This window comes from Orcinus orca, chromosome X, assembly GCF_937001465.1.
Source record: "Orcinus orca chromosome X, mOrcOrc1.1, whole genome shotgun sequence".
In the NCBI taxonomy this organism is placed as follows: Eukaryota; Metazoa; Chordata; class Mammalia; order Artiodactyla; family Delphinidae; genus Orcinus; species Orcinus orca.
The window spans coordinates 49,645,527-49,665,533 of record NC_064580.1 but is presented as its reverse complement, the minus strand read 5'-3'; the positions used below and the strand labels follow the sequence as shown (position 1 = coordinate 49,665,533).

Here is a 20,007-nt window from a genome sequence, read left to right as displayed (position 1 = left end):
TCTTTCTCTCTCTGGGGTGTAGAGAAAAGGGAACCCTCCTACATTGTTGGTGGGAGTGTAAACTGATGCAGTCACTATGGAAAACAGTATGGAGGTTCCTCAAAAAAACTAAAAATAGAGTTGCCATATGATCCTGCAATCCCACTCCTGGGCATATATCTGGGACATAGAGAACAGACTTGTGGTTGCTAAGGGGGAGAGGGTGGGGGAGGGATGGATTGGGAGTTTGGGATTAGCAGATGGAAACTTTTATATATAGAAGGAATAAACAACAAAGACTGTATAGCACAGGGAACTATATTCAGTATCCTGTGATAAACCATAATGGAAAAGAATATGAAAAAGAATGTGTATATATATATATATATATATATGTATGTATAACTGAATCACTTCGCTGTACAGTAGAAATTAATACAGCATTGTAAATCAACTATACTTCAATAAAATAAATATTTAAACATTCTTTATAGATAGGTAGATATATTTGGATAGATCTATAGATATAGATATATTTTTATTTTATATGTAAAGATATATATTTATATAATATATATATTAATTATATATATAGACAGATAGATATAGATACAGTAGATAGATATAGATAGATACATATTTTATGTATATCTATAGATAGAGAGAAATTGAGAAATACACATTCTGGTGGTTCTGTTTATCTGGAGATCCCTAACACACTACCCAACAGTTATTGTGAGGATTAAATAAGACATTGCATTTAGTCTTCAGAGTGCCCCAAATATGAACTAGTGCTAGATAAATGACTGCTGTTGTCTATGAAGTGTCTAATCTTGTCCCTATAGCCTTGATCCCAAAGGCTATGCTTCTTTTACGCCAGATTTACTCCCTATTTGAACCAGAAACCCAGGCATCCAGGTACCTCCTGGAAACCTCCCTTCATTCACCCCTTCTCAGCTCCCAACATGTTGTTAGAAAGAAAAATGAGCTTCAGCTCTATGACAATTACCAGATACTCAACACTATTATGGCTCAATATTAGTATCTCATTTTCTTGATAACTGACCTGTTTGAATATATGCTTTGAGCCACCTTCTGAATTAAGTTGGACCTCCAAGTTGTTTATGAGTTGATCCATATCTGGAAAAGAATCAAGGGAAAGATAATTTAAAAATAAAATCTAACCCACTATACGCATACAGTATGCCATTTACGCCTGGTTACTCCTGTTTGTATTCTATGAACATTATTTTTCAGGACTTACTAGATACTGAGAAGTCAGTATTTGGACAACACTCTAATTTACATATTCTACTCACCAAGATAGCTCTGACTGGTCCCCAGCAATACTAGCTGCCTACTCCCCTCACATCCTGTATGCACGTGAATCTGTTTCTTCCAACCTGTCCAACTAGTACTACCTTCACAGGAATATCATCATAGCTACATAGTTTCCAGAATCCTCCCCTTCCTGGCCTAGTTCTCATTCTAAAGAGTTCCATGCTCCTGTGTGGATATTTACCCTAATGAACTTGCTTACACATCAGCGCTGAATCTCTCTAAAGAAGCATTTTATCTTCCTACTTCTCTTAAACATACAAGCCAAGTGGGGTTAATATAAGCAATTTTTAATTTCCTTTTTAGATACTTTTTCCTCTTTTTTATTTTGTTTTTATTTTCTGTTTTTTAGTGTTTTTTTAATTGAAGTATAGTTCATTTACAATGTCATGTTAGTTTCAGGTGTACAGCATAGTGATTCAGTTCTCTCTCTCTCTATCCATATATATATATATATATATATATATATATATATATAGTCAACTAAAACAATACTCACAACCTAAAAGTTGAGAGTTACGCTTTATTTGGCAGGAAATTTTAGAACTTCAAGCCCAGGAGGCAGCATCTCAAGTAACCCTGAGAGAACTGCTCTGAGGAGGTGAGGGAGGAGCTAGGATATATAGGAGCTTTGCAACAAAGGGCAGGTAGTTGGAACATCAAAAGATTACTGTTAATTAAAGAAAACCAGAAATCCCAAGTTAAGGAAATGATTGTGATGGCATAGAGCAGTTGAATGAAGCCACCAAGTGTTTACTTTTTCCTGTTATGAAAGTAAACACTTGGTGGCTTCATTCAGCTGCCCTACACCATCACAATCATTTCCATCATTAGTACCTACCAGCACCTCTTCAACCAGATTTCCTTTGATTTATCTACATTCATCAGAGACGAAAACATTGGGTAAGAAAGATGAATTCATAGCTTGCTTTTGACTTAATTGGTCAGATTTCAGATTACACTGTCTCCAAGTCAATTACAATTAGTTTCCTCATTTATGACTTGGTTGCATTTCAAAAGACAGTCCATAAATCAGTTAATTGTTTTGGATGTCAACTACATTTACCCATAGAAATGTTCATTTTACAGGTCACTTCACAATATCCTTTTTAAGACCTAATGCAGTTAAAATACAGCAAATGAACAACCTGCAAGGATACAAATTATAATACAGTCACACAAAAAAGTAAAAGATAAACTTATAAATAACTCCTTTATTTATTAACTGTCAGGAATTGAGGAAACCAGTTCTAATGAGATAGGCAATAACACACAATGAATCTGCTATTGAGATTATGAGGAAAATTTCTGAGCCACAATCAAAGAATTTGGAGAATTCTGACACTCTAAAATATCTCCAATTTTATCTCAAAACACAATTCCTTTTCTTCGATCTAAGTATATGAGTAGAACTGCTCACATATACATTCATCATTCACTAAATATTTATGCATATTACTATGTGTCAGAGTTTATACTAGGCACATTGTTATCAGTTTTAGATCTGGGTCAACCAGACATGGAGAGTCAGCAAGTATAGCAGAGAGCACTGACCCGGGAGTTAGATGCCCAGGAATTATATCTTATAATCTTTGTCAAGGCATTTTTTTTCTAAGCCTCAACTTAAAATTAAAAGATTTAAAATTGTTCTCTGCAGAGTCCTAAGGCTTCTATGAAGCCATTTTAGGGGTAGGGGTTGGGGTTAATGAAGGAAGAAGCATAGTAAGGCATAAGCACACTAGAAGTCAGATGCAGAAAACTCTAATTTCCATTAGACTGTAAGCTCTTTGAAGTCAGAGATTTTCATCTTTGATTGTTTTTTCAGTGATGTATTTCAAGGGCTTAGAATAGTGTCTGGCACATGGTAGGTGTTCAATACATTTCTGAAAGTTTTTGATGAATGACAGAAAAGGAAAATGAAGTGTGTTTTCTCAAGTACAGGAGTTGGACAAGAGTGGGAAAGAATAAAAGAAAATTAGAGAGGTTATGTATGAGAGATGTTTGAAGTGTAATTAACTGTGAAGTATGAGATGCCAGAGAGGCAGCCTTTTCTGATTTTAAGAAGGAGGGGAGGGGACTTCCCTGGTGGTGGTTCAGTGGTTAACTTGGTTAACTTGGTGGTTCCAATGCAGGGGACGTGGGTTCAACTAAGCCTTGTTATTTCTAGCCAGGACAACTTACAAGAGCCCTCACTTACAAGAGCCCTCTTCTATGGGAACATATGTTTATGTATGACTGATTCACTTTGTTATAAAGCAGAAACTAACACACCATTGTAAAGCAATTATACCCCAATAAAGATGTTAAAAAAAAAAAAAAGAGCCCTCTTCTATCTGGTCTTCCTCAATTCCTATGGATTATGAAACAACAGGGTTGAGGAAGCAGAGTGACTTTGACAAGATGTTTAGCCCCTGTGAACCTCAGTTTCTCTACCTGCGTAGAGGTAGGGGAAATGACATTGATTTCATAGGGTAAATGTGAGGATTCTATGGATTAGTACATGTAAACTCACTTAAAATAGTTCTTGGCATATAAAAAGTTTTCAATATAATTAGCTATTGTTATCATCACCACAATTATTATTGTTGATGGCCAGAATCTCTCTTTCTCTCTGGCCCAGAAGAATAACTCCTAGGAATCAGACAGGTTGTTTATACTCAACGTGCTTACAAACCTTCTCCACCTCCTATATTTACAATCTAAATTGTTTAGCACCACTATCAACACATTCTCAGTCTCAGTGACTGAGGGTCAGTCACCTTTGACCCTTCTCTCTCCATCTCCAGCCAATTGGTTATCAGCAGCATAAATTCTACTTCAGAAATATCTCTTAAACCTAGACCTTCAACTTGCAGCCACTTCCCCTTCTAGTCCATATATCACATTGCCTAGGGTCATATCCTGGTTCTGCAACTTCTTAACAATAAGACTTTGGGCAAGTTTTCCTTTGTTCCCTTAACTGTAAAATGGGAATAATAATAGTACCAGCTCATAGGATTTATCAATTTAATATGTGTTCAAATGTTTAAAACAGTACCTGGCACACAGGCATTGTCTGTTTCCCTTACCATAAGGTGAGCCCCACAATAGTTACCTCGTCTTCTTCTTCTCTGTATCCCTTTCTTTTAGCAGAGTACTTCCTCTATACAATGTGCTAATGTCCAGTGAATGAATGATCATGGGAATAAGAGTGGTTATTTAATGGCAAAATATTATAATATAAAATAATATTATTTAATAGCAATAATCAAGGAGTCTGAAAAATACTTTTTGTCCCACCCATATCACAAATATTTTAGTCAAATTGCACAAGGAGGATAGCTGACAATCAGGAATGTCTCAGCCATTTCTGGTTAACGTACTCTCCATAGAACAGCCAAATGGAATAGCCATTAGATAACCCAGGATAACACTTTAAATGTTGGTAAAAAATGAGTAAAGGGAAAGCTATCAGGAAGGTGTATAAGCTTCTCTTTTTTTAAAAAAAATGTTTACTTTAATATTTTGCCAGACAAAATGTAAAACAGAAGGAAATTAGGGCTTACAGAACAGTTAAAGAAAGTTCAGGGATTTTTTTAAAGGGCTTTATAAACCTTTCGCTTTTCTCTAGAGTTGGAGTTGCTATTCTAAGTGTCTGAGACTAGACAGCTGCTCAGAAACTGTGAGATAATTGGTCAGGAAATACCCAAACGGGGTTAGGGTATGTCCTGGGCCACTGAGATGTGAATCACACAGGCAGGAGAGCTTCAGAAATGCAAGTTACCTACTTAAGATAATAACCATTATTCTGCTTGAATTGGCTTTTCAAGCCTTTGTGTCTAGAAGCTGGACTTTCTTGGACTTTCCTGGCAGTCTAGTGGTTAAGCCTCCATGCTTCCATTGCAGGGCGGTGGTGGTGGTGGGGCCACGGGGTTCAATCCCTGGTTGGGGAACTAAGATCCCACATGCCGAGTGGCACTGCCAAAAAAACCCAGAAAAGGTCTAGAAGCTGGACTTTTTGGTCCTTCTTCTAAGGAAGGGAGTACTGGAGGAGGAAATAAAGGAGGCGAGAGCGAGGAGGACTGAGCCCTATCCACAGCAGGTCAACATCTCATATATGTAGAACCTCACAAACGATGCTTCAGGGACCATGACCATAGAAATTTCATAAGATTATACTACCTTTGTCATGTTCGAAGTTTATTTTGTTACCCACTGTTTTCCACAGTGATCTGCTTGTTTTATGAAAGTGAACAGTGCCTCCAAGGGACAGGAGCAGGTGACTGACTAGTAAGAACACATCCCACTCTTTGGCCAGCACTGAGGAGGAAAAAAGTGTCTAGGGATGAAGTGAGAAGTTAAGCCTATAAGGAGGGAAGCAGAGCAGAGTGACTGGAGCCTACAACTATCAATACAAAAGAAAACAAAGCTTTGGGAATCCTGACACTGACCTATGAAGGTACCTAGTACTTAACAAGACAGAGCATGTTGACAATACAAATAATAATCCCTCATGTGCATCTACATAGCTTTACAATAGGGAAATGGACAGCTTTCATATATCATTCCCATTTTACAGATAATGAATTTGGAGGACCAAGGTCACATATTTTAGCAGTGATGGAGTCAGAACCGGAACTCTTATCCTCTAACTCAAATTACAGTGCTCCCAAAATACTTTCTAATATCCCAAATCTGGTGAGCACCTTATTTCTAGAAAACTGCTTGCTAAAAGAAAAACAAGTTTAAGGACAACAAGTCAATTATTTTGGAAGATCTTGAGAAATCATGCACTTTCAGCCTCTGACCCATAAGAAATTCTGGAATTGCTTGAAAAATGAAAATCAATGTTTTAGGGTTTTGAGATTATAGGTATTTTTATTTTTTTTATTTTTAATTTTTATTTATTTATTTTTATTTTTTGGTATGCGGGCCTCTCACTGTCATGGCCTCTTCCATTGCGGAGCATAGGCTCCAGACGCGCAGGCTCAGCAGCCATGGCTCTCAGGCCTAGCGGCTCCGCGGCATGCGGGATCTTCCCGGACCGGGGCACGAACCCATGTCCCCTGCATCAGCAGGCGAACTCTCAACCACTGTGCCACCAGGGAAGTCCCAGGTATTTTTAAAATAGTATTTCTTATGTCTTTTATATTAGAAAAAGGTAACTAAAGGACAACTAGATACACATATATTTTCAGACAGTTTAATTATATAACTTCCAGGGGAATAGAGAGTTTTACAATGGGTCTCTGGGAAAACCTTCAAGATTGAGGCTACTCTGAGCATGACATTAACAATAGAACGGTGATAAAAGAACAATAATTACCAACAGTCACTGAGTACTTACTATGTGCTAGGTACAGTGCGGCTAAAAGAACAAATACTTATATTAGCTCATTTAATCCTCATAATTCTAGGAATGGGCACATTATTTCCCCATTTTTAAAATGAGGAAACTGAGACAGAGAGATGAGGTAGCTTATCCCCAAATCACCCAGCTAGTAAATGGTAGAACTGAGATATGAACCTCAGCAGTCTAGAGCTATAATGAAGCTATAATGCTCCATGACCTGGGTGCCAGTGAGATCTCCCAACCTCTGCTTGAAGATTACATAATGGGGGGGGGGGTAAATGGTTGCTAGAAAAATAAATACTTAATAAAAGGAGATTGCAAGATCCTCCATTTTCTCTCATTTCTTCCAAACAGGGTCATACCTATCACCATAGGAACGACTGGACAACCCAAACTCAAAGAATCTCCACTTGTGGCATCTCAGCAGGTAGCTCACTATGAGTTTTCTATTCAAGAGACTCAACATACACAAAATATGGAGGGTGTCTGAGGTACTTAGTCCAAAGTATAGGAATCACCACCAGAGCAGGTACTCAGAAGTGGCTCCAAGACAAGAAATGCCTGCAGCTTGTTTTCTCAGCTTTCCTGAGCGAGATTTCAGTAGGGGCAACTGAAATGTTTAAAAAAAACAACAACATGAATTTAAGAGGAAATAACATATTACCACAAAAAAACTGAAGACTGACAGCACATACCACGTAAAAGAAAGAAACAGTATTGCATCATTACTACAATAGCCCGCTAAGCTTGAAGCAGTGAAGTAATGTGAGGTAATAAAAAGATAAGGTGATAAGAAACACCAGAAAAGAGCTGTATGACTTTGGGCAAGCCATTTGACTTTTCCATGCCTCAGTTTTCTCATCTGCAAAATAGAGATATATCAGCTTGGCCCTACCCCTCAGAGGGTTGTTATGAAGACCATCGTGATAACACATATAAAATTTCTTTATAAGGTGTAAATGTGAAATCTCCATATAAGTTTTTAGGAATACTTTTGTCAGAAAATCCAAAACTAAAGTACATAAAAATATGTACAATACATACAGTCACATTTTAAAGATCCAAACCACTCACAATAACAATACCTAATCTTATGAATTTTTATATGTTTATCTCCATTCTCACATGAGTTCATGATCTACAGGATCACCTGCAAGCCTTCCAGTGCTTTCAGCCACTTTCATTCCCCCCAGATGCTGATGTTAAGCTCCACTTTCTTTTCCACAGAGAAACCCAAATATGCATGAAAGAAAAATCACCCTGGAATGTGCTAGAGATTAAGATTCTTGATTCTGGAAAAGAAGAAAGCTAAAGGGAATTATTATAAATGTCTAAAACTAGTGGATTTGAGGTTCAATGAACTCCAGGCCTGAGTTTTAGTTCTAGTTTAATTACCAAATTGTTGAATAACTTTGGACAAGTCCCATCACTTAATACAGACAGTAGAAATAATTCTTGCTCACAAGGTCACTGTGAACCTCACAGGATCATTGAGAGGATCAACTGAAAGAACAGATTTAAAAGTATTGTATAAATTAACCTCAGATTTCTAGAACTAGTTCCGTTGTCTTCCATCAAACAGGTAAATTTATTTTTTAAAAATAATCTTACATGCAAGAAACTGATAGAACTTATGTTAAAAGTGCTATAGTTAAAGAAAGCAGCATGAACAATGGGAAAATCTTTTACCTAGGAGCTGGAGACCTGGGTTCTAGTTCACTGTTATCTAGGAATGTCATTTTGAGTAAACTACTTAGCCCTTTTCAGATCTCTTCCATAATACTCTATGATATACGACAGAGGACATCTATGAAAGACCTATAGTTTTCCAAGTTTCTGCTTAATCTGTGAAGCTGATATCAAGAAAGACAATTAATTTCTCCACAAACCATTAGGCAAAATTGAGTTCACTCCTACAGCATTAAAAAAAAACTTTTTATTTTGTATGATCACAAATGTGGACAAAAGTAAAGATGAATCCCATGTACCTGTTCCCACCTATTCCCAGTTTCAGTGATTTTCAGCTCATGGAAAATCTTGTTTCATTTGTACTCCCAACTCACTCCTCCACCTCAATGGCTACTTATAGGCAAATCCCAGATATCATTTCATTCCCATGGCATTTCCAAAGGGACATATTTAATTTTCACAATCTCTGTGAGGTAGGTACTACTGTTGATTCCATTATGCACATGAATAAATACAGACTCAGAAAATTAAGTAATCTCAAGGTCACATAGCTGGTAAATTACTGGGATTTGAATCCAGGGATGATGTCTGATAGCAACACTCTTTTTCTCCCTTAAAGTAATTGCTACTATCCTGCACTTTGAAATAGTTTGATGATGTTGAAAATAATAATACTGGATATTTTTTATACATTAGCAGTATGCTCTACTATTGAACATCTGAAAAGAATATTAAAAGATTCCCACTAACTGTGATGTTAATCATCAGACAAAACCTCTAGGAATACAGAGCTCCAGCTTGGCACTGAGGCATTGGTTTAGAAAAAGGACAAAAAGCCACAGCAATACAAGCTCACTGCTCTGCACCATCATGTAAAATCTCATGCAATCCACTTCATTACTTTATACTATTGTTTCATGCAACAGTCTCCTCCAACAAATTAAACATGGTGCCACTCCAGCAACCAAAAAGAATGTACAACACAGTGGTCTTTGCCCATGCTTAGTACAGTGCTTAAGGGCAGAGACTTTCTCTTTTGAATGGTCTCTCCACTCACTGCCTGAGCTACCTGGCTCAAGAGCACCAAGTCTTATAAGAATCCTGGACCATCTCAATTTATAGGACCTACAGAGGTCATGTAAATGAAGGTACCAATAACAATAATCATTATTGTTATTTTCAAGGCTCCATATTGATTCTAGGATCTCGCTACAAAAAACTGGAGGAGCTATATTGTACATATTTATCAGAACTAGTTTTTTAAAAAAGAAAATGAATAGATTCATATCACACATTCTTATTCTAATTGAAGATGAAACAGCTAAATCATTGACAGCACAGAAAGAGACAACAGAGCTGGAATAATCATCCTCAAATAAATAAAAGTTAAGTCTCTCTTCAGTATTGTGAAGACCTTTCTGAGGATATTGTACCTTGTTTGTGTTTGTATTTCAACGGAAATGAAATGGAAGAGAATTGCAGAAAAGAATGAAAGAAACTCTAGAGAAATAAATGAAAATTTTTTTAAAAGAAAAAACATGGAGCTAGGTCAAGGAATTTGGATGGTTACATTTGGAAAAAAGGAAGTAAGGGAAAGGAAGGCTGTCCTGATAATTGCCTTCAAAGGCACATGTTAGGTATTAGGAGAAAACAGAACTGCTATATTATTATTGGAGATTACAGTTGACTTAAAGAGGAACTTACTGATGATAACCAAGTCTTTATAGATAACTTATTAAATAGCCAACGCTGTAGTAGATACTGTGTGTATATATACAAGAGGGGGAGCAGATAGTACCAAGCTTCCACCTGGTCTCTACATTCTGGGAGTTTTGCAGTGTAGGTCAGATAGAGAAAATTGGCAGCCCACTGCAGATGCTGGCCTGGTTCTCACTGTGATGTTAAAAAAATAAAATCAAATTAGCTGATAATCTTTTATTTTCCCTCACCCTTATATTTATTTATTTATTTATTTTTAATTTTTTTATTGAAATATAGTTGATTTACAATGTGTTAGTTTCAGGTGTACAGCAAACTAATTCAGTTATATATATATATTATATATATATTCTTTATATATATATATATATATATATTCTTTTCTCTTTTTTTACATTCTCCTTTAAAAGCAGATTTCTTTTTAAAAAAACTCCATTTCTTGGGACCTCCCTGGTGGCCCAGTGGTTAATAATCTACTTTCCAATGCAGGGGACATGGGTAAGATCCCTGGTCAGGGAACTAAGATCCCACATGCCTCAGGGCAACTAAGCCCACACGCTCTAGAGCCCGTGCGCCACAACTAGAGAGCCCACGTGCCACAGCTACTGAGCCCTCGTGCTCTGGAGCCTGTGCGCTGCAACTACTGAGCCCATGTGCCACAACTAGAGAGAAGCCCACACACTGCAACCAAGAGCCTGCACACCAAAACGAAAGATCCCGCATGCCACAACTAAGACCCGACACAGCCAAATAAATAAATAAATATTTTTTAAAAAATTCCATTTCTTGCTTTTCTGAAAAAGTTGAGAGATCTTACAACATGGAATCTACATTGGCACAAGAGAAAAATTACCTGGAGTTGATAAATGGCTGCCCCCTTTATACAGGACATGCTTCTGTCATTTTATTGGGCCCTGTAGAGATCTGAGCTGCCAAGTCTATGTAGTGAGATATAACTATGCATAAAACAATAACAACTAAATATTACAAGATAATAGATGCTAAAGTGATTAATTATGATTTGAAGCTAGGAACACTAATTACAAGAGGAGATAACTGAAAGTAGAATAGTCAGAAAAAATTCCAAAGAAATGGTCTGTGGTGAGGTCAGCCTTGAGGAACTAAGCTTGGTCAAGAAGAGACAGAAAGGAAATCCAGAAGAGAGGAAGAGTAGACTATACACTCTGTGAAGGCAAGGGTCCCATCTAAATTGTTCACTACTCTAACCCCAGCTTCTAGCATAATGCCTGGAACTTTGTAGGCACCCAGTAAATGATTGTGGAGCAAAGGAAAGTGGCATAATTTTTAAAATGTGTTTTAGAGAACATATTCAGGTAGTGGTCTACAGAATAGAGAAGGCCAAAGAACCAAGGTAGAACTAGAAACTATTGGAATACTTTATGTGTATCATGGTAAGAGCTTACATAGGTGTCACAAACTCAATACCTAGAGGGGTCAGGCAGGTTAAGATCACCTAGGCCAGATAGGAAATATGGTGAACTGAGAACACATGTCCTGTCTAAAAGGGAAAGGAGGAAGCAGTTCACCAACTCCAGGCAATTGTTGACAAGAGGGAATATGGGTTGGTATCTTCTGATTATTTAAGAGAAGCTGGAATTCTAGAGTTTTAAGTAAAGTATGATTTTTAATTTTTTTTTAAGTTTTTACTTTTTATTTATTTATTTTATAGAAATATAGTTGATTTACAATATTAGTTTCAGATGTACAATATTATATTAGTTTTAGGTGTACTACATAGTGATTCAATATTTTTCTAGATTATACTCTATTCAAAACTATTATAAAATATTGGCTATATTCCTTGTGCTGTACATTACATACTTGTATCTTATTTATTTTATACATAGTAGTCTGTACCATTTAATCCTCCACCCCTATCTTGCCCTCTCCCTCCTTCCTTCCCCTCACTGGTAACTAATTTGTTCTCTATATCTTTAAGCCTGTTTCTATTTTGTTATATTCGTTTGTTTCAATTTTTAGATTCCACATATAAATGATAACATACAGTATTTGTCTTTCTCTCCCTGACTTATTTCACTAAGCATAATACCCTCCAGGTCCATCCATGTTGTTGCAAATGACAAAATTTCACTCTTTTTTATGGCTGCGTAGTACTCCATTGTGTACATATACCACGTCTTCTTTATCCATTCATCTGTTGGTGGACACTTAGGTTGCTTCCATACCTTGGCTATTATAAATAATGCTGCTATGGGAGTTCCCTGGTAGTCTAGTAGTTAGGATTCTGCGCTTTCACTGCAGAGACCTGGGTTCAATCCCTGGTTGGGGAACTGAGATCCTGCAAGCTGAGCAGTGTGGCCAAAAAAAAAAATGCAGCTGTGAACATTGGGGTGCATATATCTTTTAAAATTAGTGTTTTCATTTTCTTTGGATGTATACCCAGGAGTGGAATTGCTGGATCATATAGTAGTTCTAGTTTTAGTCACTGAAATTTTTAAAGCCATGAATGTAATTTAGCAGGAACACTATCACAGGCAATCATTTTTTGTTTTGTTGCAAAAGCTGTTGGATACATGTTAGAATGATTTTTTTTGTCTGTGTGTATGACAGGAAAATAATGTTTACATCAATATGTAAATCAAAGCCTCTCCACTAGCATTATTAATCTAGAAGGAAGTATTACATAGACAATAGTAAAAGGAAGGACATTTAGTCTATATTTTCAAATGGGACTTGATCATTTTAAAGTTGTTCACTGGCAAAATTTTTCACCAAGTTAGTATAGATTATATGCTACTTCATAAAAGATAGCAATAATTAAGTTTGGGTTTTTTTGTTCTGTTTTTCAGTATTTGCTTTCAGAGAAAAATCCTAAAACTTGTAGGGATTTCTGATGCCAGAAAATTTTGATATATAAGAGTATATTTAGCAATCAGGGTGACTTAGATCATGGTAAGTGGTGAATGTATAATTATAATATGCATTCCAGTTATTTAAACTGAGGTATCCTTGATCAGGTTGAACGTACTGTGAGTAGAAGATCTCTTCTTCCAAGAAATGAGATGGAGACAGTCTTTGGAGAATGGCCTTACTGAATTGGTAAGTTAACTTTCTCCGGATTTTGATGACTTCCCCACTACTTCCATAATTCCTCAGTGCTCTGGCCATTTTCTGGTAAGTCATGGTCTTCTGGTTGCCTTTTCTTTTCCCCCAAATTTGGGCAAGTTTTTCTTTGTTTTTTGATACAAACTGAAAGATGCCTTTGGTTTGATCTATCCATTGAATACAAGACCCATCTCGGGATTACACAGGGATTCATGAAGGTATTCAAACAGTCAGAGCTTCTTCCTGCCTTTTCCTCCCTTTTGCTGGAGAAGAGTAGGTTGCACCAGCTGGTTTTCAGGGATGTTCTACAGAAACTGATGAATATTTCTTTCAAAATAGAGGTCCACAGCACTGTTTATTACTGTTCTCCAATTGTAGACTGGTTCCTCTGTGGGCAGCACACCATAGCTGTTGGAATTTCCTCTGACATGAGAACAGTGGTTGATGAAAGCCAGGTAATTTTTGTAATCTGAGGAGTACTGAAGATCACCAGTTGAATGCTGCCTCAGTACTTCAAAAGCATCTTCAAATGCTTGATCCAGCTTGTCTTGTTCAAAACAAGCCATGCTTCATTAATAAATTGACAATTCTGTCAATCTGAGGCCAATCTAACATTTAGGTATACTCCAGGTGGAAATAACTTTCCCCTCTGAAGCGCAGGTTGGCAACACCCTTCAAAGTATGATTTTTCAAATGTTGGCAATCAACCATTTTTTAAAAGTGTGGGTCTGGGCAAATTGACCTACTGCTACAGACTGAATTGTGTCTCTCCCCAAATTCATATGTTGAGCTCCCAACCCCCAGTGTGACTGTATTTGGAGATAAGGTTTTTATGGAAGTAATTAAGGTTAAATGAGGTCATAAGTGTAGGGTCTTCCTCCAATGGGATTAGTGTCCTTATAAGAAGAGACATCAGGGAGCTCACTCTCTTTCTCCAGGAGCACAAAGAAGAGGTCATATGAGCACACAGGGAGAAGGCAGCCATCTGAAAGCCAGGAAGAGGGCCCTCACCAGAGCCTGATCATGCTGGTACCCTGATCTTTGACTTCCAGCCCCCAGAACTGTAAGAAAATAAATTTCTGTTGTTTAAGCGACCCAGTCTATATAGTGTTTTGTTATGGCAGCCCTAGCAGACTAATACACATACTTATAAAGTTTTTATTGTTATTACAAACAACACTGCAAAAGTTTGTAAATATCTTAAATGGCATTCAATAGAAAACTGTTTAAATAAATTGTGGCTCATCCATGTAGTGAGAAACTATGCAGTCACACAAGAGAATGAGATATTTATTTACATACAAATATGGAAAGGTCTCCAAAGTATATTTTTAAGTAGACAAAGCAAGGTGTAGAACAATATGCAGAGAGTGTTACTATCCGTGTATAAAAGGAAAGGGGGAGAAAAAATACTCATTTGTTTGATATGCACAAAATGCCTGTGGAAGGGGCTTCCCTGGTGGCGCAGTGGTTGAGAGTCCACCTGCTGATGCAGGGGACACGGGTTCGTGCCCCGGTCCGGGAAGATCCCACATGCCACGGAGTGGCTGGGCCCGTGGGCCATGGCCACTGAGCCTGCACGTCCGGAGCCTGTGCTCCGCAACGGGAGAGGCCACAACAGTGAGAGGCCCACATACCGCAAAAAAAAAAAAAAGTCTGTGGAAGAATTTCCAATAAACAGATAACTTTAGTTGCCTGAGGCAACTAGGGGACAAGACTAGGAGGGAGACTCTTCATTGTATATCACTTTGTATATTTCAAATTTTGAGGGATGTATAATGCATTATTAATTTAAAATTCATTTTTAAATGAAAGTTTTATCAATTTAGGGGGAACAAAACACATGCGTAGGCTGTATTTGGTCTGTAGGCTAATTGGTTATACCTCTGGACTAAATTAAAGTGGTGGTAATTAGAATAAAAAGAAAGGAACTGATGCCAGATACAAAGGGAAAAAAAAAACATAGCCCTTGGCAACCAAGTAGACAGGGAAACTGAGGAAGAGGTTGATGCCAGCATTTTGAGCATGGAATATGGGAACCACAACAACTATGTTTCCCCATTTCTTACTACACTATCATGCATTCTTCTAAGTGCTTTACAAAATTAGCACATTTATTCCTTACCGCAACCCTATCAGGTAGTTTCTATTATTATCCTCAGTGCAAAGATGAAAAAACTCAAGTTCAGAGTTTAAGTGACTTCACCAAGATTATGATGATGGTAAATTGCGGGACCAGGTAAATGAAAAGGAGAAGTCTTGAATGAGAGGTGGGGGAATAGTCTAGGGGTAATGATGGGTTCTCTTTTAGAAATGATGAGTTTGAGGTTACAACAAAATATCAAAATGCTAATGATTTGATACCTGGATTGGTATCAAATACCTGGATTTGGCTCTAGAGTTAGGTTATAGCTCCTTAATTTAAAGTGTTTAATACTTCCAGAGTTTGCTTTGCCCACATTACATCTATTTTGTCTAAGTACACAGATATCTTTAATTTTTTATACAAAGCGTCAAGCTTGTTACAGACTTTTAAATCCAGCTTGCTGTCTCACTGAATTACCTTCCTTTTTTCCAAAAACCAAACAATGTTTAAATAAAATAAACTACTCTAAGTAACAAAATGATGAGACCCTCCACTTAAGAAATAAGTATTAGAAGTTAGGTACGGAGTCCAATGTTTTACTTACATTATTTATAATCACAAATACTGTATTATTTTAGATGTGAGAAAACTGAGGCTAGATGATAAAGCTGAGTTGGGGACAATAAATACAACAAAAACCCAACTTCAGGTATACAACCTGAATTGAACACATTATTATATGAGAATCAGAAAGTACATCAGACAAGGGTTCACATCATCTTTGGATAAACTAATGAACCTGATATGACAATGTTATTCATTCACACTCTACTTAGTAATGAGATGACAACTGTACTAGATGATCATCTAGGTCAATCATCCCAATCAAGTTTTCCTTCACTGACAAAAACATGACATTTTGGAGCTAAATCTTAGAAGATCATCTATAATATATGTACCCCGTGTTTACATGGGAAAGTTAATTGGGTAAGTACTTTGAAGATACAATCATAGTAATATCCTCAAGCACCTTTCTGTCTAGAAATGGGGTAAGGGCTTAGATATGTACAGAAATGACCAAAATACAGGGAAGAGAGTTGTGTAGGTTCCAGATAATGTGGGTAAAGTGATACGGAAACTCAAAAGAGTTTATTTCTATATGCAAGGATCAGGTAAATTTTCATACAAATGGCATTTGATTTGGGATTAATAATGAGAGGAATATTATAAATACTGTTTTAAGGAAAAAATCATAAAAACAAGTACATTACAAAGCAGTTCACTTATAAGTATCCACTGAGAAGAACAGACAGTGATGTACAATTTCTAAGGAATAGCTGAGGAGATAAGGAAAGCTTTATGTGGGGACTAAGGACTAAAATAGGACTTGAAGGAAGATTGAGGTTTAAATGCGAGGGTGGGCAAAAAGAAGTCATTTAAGATGGAGGAATAGAAAATGAGTTTTTAACAATTTTATCAGTGCCTGACACAGTATGCCAACACATATTTGCTAAATGAATTATATATCCAAAGGCAATCTTATTATTCATCAGTGTAAGTGAGACAATAAACTAGAACTGACTCAAGGCGAGGGTGAATATATAAATGTGTTACATAATAATAATGCCCCTGCCAGAATGAGAAAAGGTTGATCTCCCTCACCACCAGATACACACAATCTGGAGAGATGAAAGATGACTAGACTAGGCTTGGTGACTTGGTTATTGGAATTCAATTAACTGAACCAACAAGGGCCCCATTTCAGAAATGCATATACTAGGATGATAGGGGTTGGGGGGAGTTGAAGCAATGGTGGTGGTAATCTAGTTCATGTTTTTTCCCCAGTTTTCTTTCGAATGTATCCTGAAAGCCCTAATGAGAGGTACCTATGGCTCCCCAGAGCTCTGAAAATAGAGCCATTAACTAGTCCGGTCTTGAGGATGGACTAGATTCACCTATCACTTTTACTTTTGAGTTTATATTTCTTCCCTTCCTATGTTTTCTGCCTGTCTGCCCCCCAAACCAACCTGAAGACACTGTTCCCAGCCCATTCTCTGTGTTCCCAACAGTCACCAAAAATTAAAAACCTTCATATATAAGGGTGCCCCCCAAAAATCTGAAGAATGGGATGAGGTCATTTGTAAGTCACTGATTTCTGTTGTCCAAAGGTCCTGTTGGTTATATCATCCTAGTTAAGTTGTCCAAAGAATGAGGGGAAAGGCAGGCTAGTGTCCCTTTCTCTCAGAGGTGCTAAAGTCCAGTGGGAACAATGTTAAACCAGTAGCAAGCAAAACCTATGTTCTAGCTTCAGACTTTGGGCAAGCTAATTCAATATTCCAAGGTCTCCTTTCACCCCCTGGAAGGTGTTTTAAGGACAGCAAAACACTAATTCTATCAGCGGTGCTCCAAAGAAAGAGTCTCAAACAGAGCAGGAAAAGGAAGTGAAACTAAGATATACATGGAGTGGCAGCCTCTGTCACATACACTAAGGTATTTAATCTACCCAAATATCTTTAAGATTATTACTCCACATTCTCTAGTAGAGAAAAGCAATGCCTAGGATCACACGGCTAGTAAGTGGTGGCATTAGGATTTCAAAGCAGATCTGCCTGTTACCCCAACCATCATAGTCTCCATCAGCTTCAAATTCAAATTTGGAGATTATTCTCTTTGCCTAGTTATTATCACATTGAGTGCCATCAGACTGCTGCTTAATAAACGCTTTTCTTTACAATGTAGACAGAACAAAAGGAAATAAAGGATCGTTCCCTTGACCATCTGTTTGTATTTATTTTTCCAAAGAATAAGTTTTATTTATTTTGTGATTTATTTTCCCCCAAATTCTTAGAGTTAAACATAAAAAGCCCACAAAAAGGCAGCTCTTCTAAGTGACCATTGCAAATCGATACTCTCCAGCAATCCCAGCAATTCGGCCCAATCTTCCACCTACACAGACAAACCAACCGCCTTAGCCACGTTTTAAAGAGCCAGGGCAGGGCCTATGCTTTCTCCTCCAACCATGCCCAGCCCCTCCTTAAAGAGCCGGCACGCCCAAAGCAGCTCCTCCCTGGCGGCTGCCTTCAGGGCCTCGCCTTTCAATAGCCTCGGCTCAAACATTAAGCCCCTGCTCTTCTTCCTTTTAGAAGCATATCTAGGTACCTGCTACTATTTAGGGGGGTTACCTTGGAACGTTGGCCTTCCGAATCCCGTTCTCTCTGGTAGCAACTTTGGCTGTGTGGGGTTAAGTCAAGACAAACCTTACCCCTGAAGGAAAAATGAAAGCACCAAACCAGGGCGGATTAAATTAAACAAATCCATCCATTCGTGCCCCTCTTCATTTCTCCTACGAGGATCCCCAAAGTACTCCTCCCATTCCGAACCCCCCTTTGCTCAGCCCTTTAGCAAAGTCATTTTCCCTTGAGTTTCATTTAATTCCACATAATGTTTGTACCCTTCTCTCCCCACCGCCCCCGCCGCACTCCCTCTACTAAAACCTATAGAAGTGAGGAGTGGGGGTGGGATGGGGGATAGAATCTAGAGGGAGGAGATGGGATTGGGTGGGTTCTAATTCCGGAGTCACTTACCGCCCATGTCACTAGCTGGAGACTCCTGAAGTGTCCGGAGCTCATGCGGTCCTCTGAGAGGCTCATACTCCTGATCGCAAGACAGCTGTTTCCCTCACACCCGCCCCTGTCTGACAGCGCGCCAGGCGGCTCGCTCTTGCCTTCTCTTTCTCGGCCCCCCACCTCCTCTTTTTCTCCTGGCTGGAAATGAGGAGGAGGGCCAGAGCCGACAGAGTCGATTCAGACCCAGCTGGACCACCCTCGAAACAAGGGAAACAAAGCTCTCAAGCATCCAACCCCAAATTGGGGAGCCAGAAAAACCGACTTCCTAAAAAGAATCTTCCCCTTGCTGCAATGCTCTTTTAGCTCTTTTCCTCGGCTAAAAATAAAGTGGGTTCGCTGGGCCCAAGTGGCCAAGGTTGAGGATCCTCCGTTCCCCTTTCACCTCTACCAATTCAGTTCCGGCCAAACCCACTCTCCACCCATCCTCTGAACTCCACACACCCTTGAGGAGAGTGCCGGGGCTAAGAGCTAAGAAAACCAGCCCAAACCCCAAAGCACTACTTGAATACAAAGTTGAGGCGGAGGACTCCTTCAAGACAGGAACCCAGGAGAATATACCACAAAAGGATCCCTTTACTGCCGTTGTTGCTGCTGCACACTCCAAAGCCTTCCTAAAAAGAAAGAAGGGAGGGGCAAATGCCTACGATTGGTGGAAACACATAGGGGCACCCCAGTCTAGGACAGGGGCTTCAGCAAAAAACGTCAAGAACTTGTGCGGGTACTCTAGAGTGAGGTTTCTTGGGTGCACCTAGCTGCCCCACTGGGGACCTCACGTTCATGAGGGTCAGTACCGACAGTGCTAGCTAGGCAACCCGAGTGGGTGGGGTGACTTGCCTCCTGCCCGGCTAGAACCAGAGAAGTGGTGTGACTATCCTGAGGGTGGAGTTACTTAAAAGGAACAGGCGGACACTAGAGGAGAGTGAAGAGTGGAAGGAGGTGGAGAAGGGGGGCGCTGAGACCAAGGAGGGAGAAGGGAGGGGGTGGGGCGGGGCCCAGTGTGGAGAGCTCTGGTCTTTTCCCTGGCGGCAGTCTCCAGAAGCAGCAGGTACAACTCAAACAAATTCAGTTCCTTATTCTTAAAGAGGCTTGCAAGTACACCGTTTGGTCACCTATCCATTTGCGTGTTAAGCTGAGGGAGGGTGAAAGGGATG

At 38.7% G+C, this 20,007-nt stretch overlaps 1 protein-coding gene and 1 pseudogene across 3 annotated transcripts in view; both read right to left on the bottom strand.

The window, feature by feature from the left end:
* KLF8 (KLF transcription factor 8) overlaps positions 1-19,713 on the bottom strand; it is a 71,622-nt gene extending 51,909 nt beyond the window's left edge. The window contains exons 1-3 of one of the 3 annotated variants that reach the window (XM_049704628.1): positions 19,415-19,713; positions 18,815-18,994; positions 1,046-1,119 (exon numbers count right to left, since the gene is read on the bottom strand). In XM_049704628.1, the coding sequence (XP_049560585.1) occupies positions 1,046-1,119; positions 18,815-18,821 (81 nt within the window). In that variant the 5' untranslated portion in view covers positions 18,822-18,994; positions 19,415-19,713. Of the gene's footprint in view, positions 1-1,045; positions 1,287-18,814; positions 18,995-19,414 lie in introns of those variants that run through there. The other 2 variants (XM_049704629.1, XM_049704627.1) reach the window with 2 other exon arrangements.
* On the bottom strand, positions 12,027-13,729 carry LOC101278514 (transcription factor Spi-C-like; annotated as a pseudogene).
* Positions 19,714-20,007: the final 294 nt, after the last annotated feature.